The sequence below is a fragment of the Rhagoletis pomonella genome, unplaced genomic scaffold, assembly GCF_013731165.1.
Source record: "Rhagoletis pomonella isolate Grant_MI unplaced genomic scaffold, Rhpom_1.0 Rhpom_scaffold_00006, whole genome shotgun sequence".
Classification (NCBI taxonomy): domain Eukaryota; kingdom Metazoa; phylum Arthropoda; class Insecta; order Diptera; family Tephritidae; genus Rhagoletis; species Rhagoletis pomonella.
This window is the reverse complement of record NW_023458560.1, coordinates 79,419,265-79,425,370: the sequence shown is the minus strand read 5'-3', so window position 1 is coordinate 79,425,370 and position 6,106 is coordinate 79,419,265. Positions and strand designations below refer to the sequence as shown.

Sequence of the window (6,106 nt, the reverse complement as noted above, 5' to 3'; positions counted from 1 at the left end):
TTGTGGCTCCATCATTATTTTCCAACTAGTTCTTCTACATTCTCGATTTCAGTTTGGTTCTTTTCTCTTAATAAATATTCAATATCATGTGATTGGGCCATCAATGCATTTATTTTAAGTATGTGAGAAAACAACAAAAACTTTGCAGAAAATAAATATTTATGTGTTCGACTGTTTCGACTACTTTGGTAATTGCGCACGAAGTTATGCTCTTGTTTTGGCTTTTGAGATCAATGTTCCATTGAAAAAATTCTGTGCCACTCAAGGTTAGTTGGTTAACTAATTCTCAAGTGCGTGTAAACACTCCTACATACATACATATGTATGTATATCCATGCCGGTTATTACGATTTTAGGCGTAAATCAAAATGTTTTGCTTCAAAATGGTTAGTTTAAAATTCCAATTTTGAAGGACAACTGCAGTTACATATGTAAATATCGATGTATCTAAATATATGTAAAAGAAATACACACTTGTATCACCTAATCAAAACTGATGCATCTATATCGGTCTATATGATGTAATTAACAAGCAACTCTAATCCGAATTTAGGGGCACTGCAAAAACTTGGCAAGAAAAATAGCTAATACATATACATACATATGTACATAAATAGATGCAAGCATAGCACTTAGTTAATATTAAAAACTGTATTTAAAAGAAATTTAATTATAATAGAAATTTAAGTAAAATTTTATTGAAGAAACTAGGTACCCATTATGGCCTATGTGAGGAATCCTCAGCAAAGTTCATAAATATATATAATTTTTAGAACTTCTTTTCAAACAAAGGCCAATCAGTAAAAGTAAGCCTTTGTATCTCCCAAAATTTAAATTAGATCGGCTCGATTCCGGATGTAAAAAAAGGGTATACGCAGCCTTATTTGTTGGTAACTTCCCCTAGTTTGAAAACTAATTTTGAGATATTTTGGCGTGAAATTTTGTGCATGCCAAATAGTCAAAATGTTTTTTTTCCTTAGCAACGATTTAATTAGCTGTGGTGTCGTAATAAAATGTAATTTTTTTTTATAAAATCAGGTTTTCATAATTTTTTCTTATGACGAATCCAGTTCTGGAGTTATTTTTGCCTTTAAATATCCCGCTGAGACCGCAACAGTTTTAGGTTTTATGAAAATGATGCTGTATTCAGAAAATGGGGGGTTAATACTGAGTATTTTTCGATATTGAAAAATCGTAAAACCTAAAATCACAGCTGTACCCTTTTTAACCCTTTGCCGGCATTTGTGCGATATTTCGTACAAATATTTTGTAACTTCCGACTATTCTTATTTTGTTTTTTTTTTTGGAGCGTTGTCACATGCCGAAAAGTGGATCTTATTTCCGAGAGATCTTCTATCTTTTCAAAATAAAAGGTTTAACAAATCAGTATAAACCAAATTATATACTAATTATTAGCATTTTTTTCAGACCTTTTGAGTAAGAAATTCGTGTTTGCTGGAATTGGTTGCAAACTTTACTATTTCCCATCTTATAAGGTCATATTAGCAGCCAAAAGCTCAAGATTGTAAACTTCAATATCTATTCTTCAGACCTTTAGTAAAGTTAATATGATTTATTCGTATTGTTTCTATTTTTTTAACGCCTTTCCCTTTTCAAAAATATGCAATTTCATAAAATTTCAATAGGGGTATTCTCTGAGTCTTGCAAAGGCCTTGCATGGTGCACATATTGCACGGATTGCACGGTAAAAACCGGTTTTCGTATGGGACAGCTTTGCAAACCGTGCAATCCGTGCACCGTGCAAGGGCTTTGCAAGACTCAGAGAATACCCCTATTATCTATTTATCATATTGCCCGAGTATTAGACGATCTAGAGTCCATTCGTCTTCAGAAACTCATTTCGCCATTTCGCCCGTTTGGGTACTTAAAGTTAACATTATAGATAATGTTTTTGTGTAACAAAATTAAAAAATGTCAAAGAAAAAACATCAAAAAAAATGTTGACTTAATTTTTTTATACGTTGCACATTAATGTAAAAATTACAAAAAGACGGAACAAAAACACTTTTTTATTAAGTTTCATAAAACAGTTTCCAGGATACAGCATTTTAAAAAAATGTACGTATGACGTAAAATTTAAGTCCCGTGTAAATAGGCAACCATGTGTCATATCGGCAAAACTTTCATCCAATTCCTTAGAGGTCGCGCACAGAGGAGGCCGCGCTGGCATGAAATATCACTATATGCTTTTTAATTTCCATTTGCTCGTACTTAATATAAGTAATTATTTCCTTCGAGTAGTAATTCCCATTTTCCAATAGGCATAAACTGCAGTTAAGACTTGATGAAATGAATAATACGACATACAATTTCTTACGCATTTCCATTTTTATTCAAAAAGTCGTTCAATGACTTAAATCTTACATACAAATTGACCCGCCCTAATGCTTACTTCAAAATATATTTTCAATGATATATATGTATATACATATAACACATTTAAAACAGCTATAAACAAAGCTTCATTTTGGCTGATTTAAGGTTGCATTATGGACGAAAAGCAGTTTTTAATTCCCCTTCAATGTATGTACATTCAAATCGTTGCTAATTAGGTAAATATCAAAGAAACTACTTTGGCTAGCCTGGGGGGAGAAACCCTAAAAAATCAACAGTGGGTATGGGTTCACAAAAAAAATACCACCCTCACAAATTTATCCACAGCCAACCACAAAATGAAAAGGTGAACAAACAGAAAAGGATTCCAATGTACTGTTCACAAAATGTGATAGCAAAGAGAACTGCTGGCAGTATTATTTCATACATACATTCATTTAAGGTGCTGTCAGACGTGGCAATATTTCCAACTTTGCCGCTGCCAAATTGAGAAAGAAAAATTTTACTCTCTCGTGTGACCAGCCAGAAGGAATGCTTTGCCACTCTTCTGAAATCAGTTTCGGAAATAAAAACTGCAAGATGTGATTGCAAATATTTCAACTCGCAATTTTTATTTATGCTGTAAGTGCTGTACAGAATTGAATTCTCTTTTAATAAAAGGCTTTTACAGCATTCATTTGTAGGTTTTTGTCTTTGCCAGGATTTGTGTGACAACACCAAGGCGCTCGCCACAAATCGGAGGAGAAGCTCGGCCAAACACTAACGAATTGTGTAGGCGCCAATCTATTATTAAAGACTGCCAGAAATTCATTCGCTGTGTGAACAGCCAAAAAGCGTTCTCAGACATCTTTCGTGCAGCTCGATTTGCAGAAATAAAGAACAACTTTCGAAAGGCACTGAGTGCAATTTGTCACTCAGTTATGCAACTGTTTCAGAAATTTCTCAATTTGACAGCCGTTTCGCAATATTTTGCATTGCCACGTCTGACAGCACCTATACGCACATATACTTTGGAAGAGTCTATCAACCCTTACCTATGGGTGAATGTTGATGTGGTTGGAAATAACTACCAAACAGTGTGGTGAAAAAATTATCGTACCACAGTGAATCTTGTGTTTTAAATTACATAAATATATGATTTGCTTGCTCCTCAGGCTGGCAAATTTCGTTAAATTTGTATGGCTTTATTCATAAAAATATAGGTTTAAAGAGCTTTATAAAGTGACATTTTCATACAAATTTTCGATTTACAAAGCAGTTAAAGTCTTCTTTATTTTTTATGAATTTTTATGTTAGAGTTTACCTAAGCAGTTTCTAAATTCAGCTTAATTGAGAGAAGTGAAGCACGGTTTCACACGTGGACTCATAATACAAGCGAATACATTTTGACTGCTGTTTTGGAATTTAGATTTTCTATAAAAATATTTAGTATTAGTTAATACCTGGAAAACACAAGAAAGATATTACTGGCGACGGTGTTCGATTTTATGTTAGTGCTACTATAAATTGAGGGGTGTTCACAGCTGTTCACCGTTATTTCAACAATTTCGCCAGGCAATGATAAGGGCTAGAAAATGCACAATAAAGAGTAGGAAGTTTTTGTCCACTGCCTGTTTGTTTTGAATAGTGAAACAACCCGTGCTCTCAACTATTAACATAGAAAGCAGCTGTCACAGAAATGAGAGAAAAGAGAGCAATTGAATTGAGGAGGGTGGCTCTTGAAGCCAAACAATAATAGCCATATGCTTCAGTGCTGCCAGTGATGCCGCAGAAGGCAGTTTTCCCCCAGAAAATTAGCAAAAGAAAGTGAAGCCAAAAGAAAGCAGCTCAAATGGTGCAACAAATCGCAGCCCCAACAATTTAGTTCGTTTCGGGTGTTTCTTAGGAGAACGGCGCTTCATCACCGTCGGCATGCAAAACTGCGAATTTTAAGTGGAAAAGTTGTGACACAGAACGGCAGAATGAACGAGTGCGGAGTGTGAGAGGGGCGTGGACAGCAGCGTAAAAAAATTGTTTGTGATTGAAAAAATAATAATTATCAAAAATATTTAAGTGCAAAGAAACGAAATTGATTGGCTAAATATTACTACTACAAGCAGAAGATAAAGTGGAAAAAATATGACTGAATTAGCCAAGTTTTCGCTAAATAATCCCAAAAAGAGCTGTGAAGTGTAAGGAAAAATTCAATGAGTGCAAAATATCCGAATTTGCATTGCATGAAATGAAAAGAGAATAAATAAAATATTTTCTAAAAATTAGAAAAAAATTATCTGTGAATGAAAAAAAAAATATTGTGAAAATAATGTAGGAAAGCATTGCGAAATTTTTGCTTGTGCGCATAACAACAAGAAACGAAAAAAAAATTAAGATTTGGCCGCGTGCCATCAAAGAAGCGGACGCCTAGAGCTCGCTGCGAACCATACGGCTGCATAGAAGGCAAAGGAAGGCATAAAAGCAAACAATTGGGCATACGGACTACAAGAAAATACATAAATGGCCAGCGCAAGGTGAGTGGGGAGCAGCGGGCTTGTGCATTGGAACCTTGTGTGCGCCTATGCCACTCAAATGTGGCAGTCAAAAGACGGCACTCTCTTGCATTATGCACATACGAATGTACATAAATATGTAAATATACTATGTTCTGCGTGGATAATACTCCTTGCTATCATCCTCATCCACATCGTCATCTACACAATATGCGATATGCTACGAGCATGCCACTTGTAATTCAGTCGCCAATTTATGCAAATCTATGCATTTCCAATCCATTTTCATCACCGCTTATCTGCGGCCATTAACACAAGTCCTCTTAACTACTCGCAGTGAGTGGATACTTGCGCGCTCTTAATTAGCATTTAACTGTCATTTACATAGCGATTCCTTTATGCCTGCCACTTAGCATTTTCAATAGCAAATCGATAAATTGATTTTTGGTTTTAGCAAATAAAACAAAATTATTACTTTCAATGCTATGCTTAGTAGAAATAATTTTTCGTATCACCTGCTTTATGCTTTAATTTACTTGCTATCATTATGCAAAATTTGAATTCAAAGCGCACCCATATATACAAACAAAATGAATCCTTACCTCTACACCGTACCGCAGTAAATGTAGTGTAAGCAGAGTAATACGAACTTAGTCCGAAAAAAAAATAAAACACAAAAGTAGTTGGTTAATAGACGGTTTCCTAATCTCATTTTCTTTCGAAATTCAGCTTTGTAAAAAGGTCGGTAAATTATTCATTAAAGGCCTCATAGAATTAAGTAGATGTACTACATTAATAGATGAGGGTTGCCGGGCGAAAAGTGGTGGGTGAAAAATCCCTCAAAAGCCGTACACTCGTTTGGCGAGCAAAAAAACTATAAGAAAACAAGTAAGAAAGTCTAAGTTCGGGTGGAGCCGAACATTAAATACCCGGCGCAAGTATTAAATATATGTTTTTTCACCTTTCCCAAAGCTACCGCTAGATGGTAAGCCGGGGTGTATCAATTTTGAGTAAATTAGCACCCTTAAATTTCGAAATATTGCAGTTTCAAGCATTTATGAAATTTACCGTTATATGAAAAGCGGCCGCAATTTTAGTTCGATTTCAATAATTTTCAAAGTTTTGCTTTTATGTGACAAGCACAATAACCACACCGAGTTTGGTACAAATTGGTAGAACGGTTACTGATATACATAAATATGATCATAAGTCGGCGGTGCCACGCCCATTTTCCAAAATTTTACCATAAACGTATTTCTTGGTAA

At 34.8% G+C, this 6,106-nt stretch overlaps 2 protein-coding genes across 3 annotated transcripts in view; both read left to right on the top strand.

Moving 5' to 3' along the window:
- The window catches only part of LOC118742155, a 4,526-nt gene extending 2,238 nt beyond the window's left edge, over window positions 1-2,288 (top strand). The window contains exon 4 of the mRNA XM_036474116.1: window positions 2,283-2,288. Coding sequence (XP_036330009.1) covers window positions 2,283-2,288 — 6 coding nt within the window. The remainder of the gene's footprint in view (window positions 1-2,282) is intronic.
- Window positions 2,289-4,198: 1,910 nt separating this feature from the next.
- LOC118741389 (probable cationic amino acid transporter) overlaps window positions 4,199-6,106 on the top strand; it is a 12,923-nt gene continuing 11,015 nt past the window's right edge. The window contains exon 1 of one of the 2 annotated variants that reach the window (XM_036473344.1): window positions 4,199-4,862. In XM_036473344.1, the coding sequence (XP_036329237.1) occupies window positions 4,849-4,862 (14 nt within the window). In that variant the 5' untranslated portion in view covers window positions 4,199-4,848. Of the gene's footprint in view, window positions 4,981-6,106 lie in introns of both variants that reach the window. The other variant, XM_036473343.1, reaches the window with a different exon arrangement.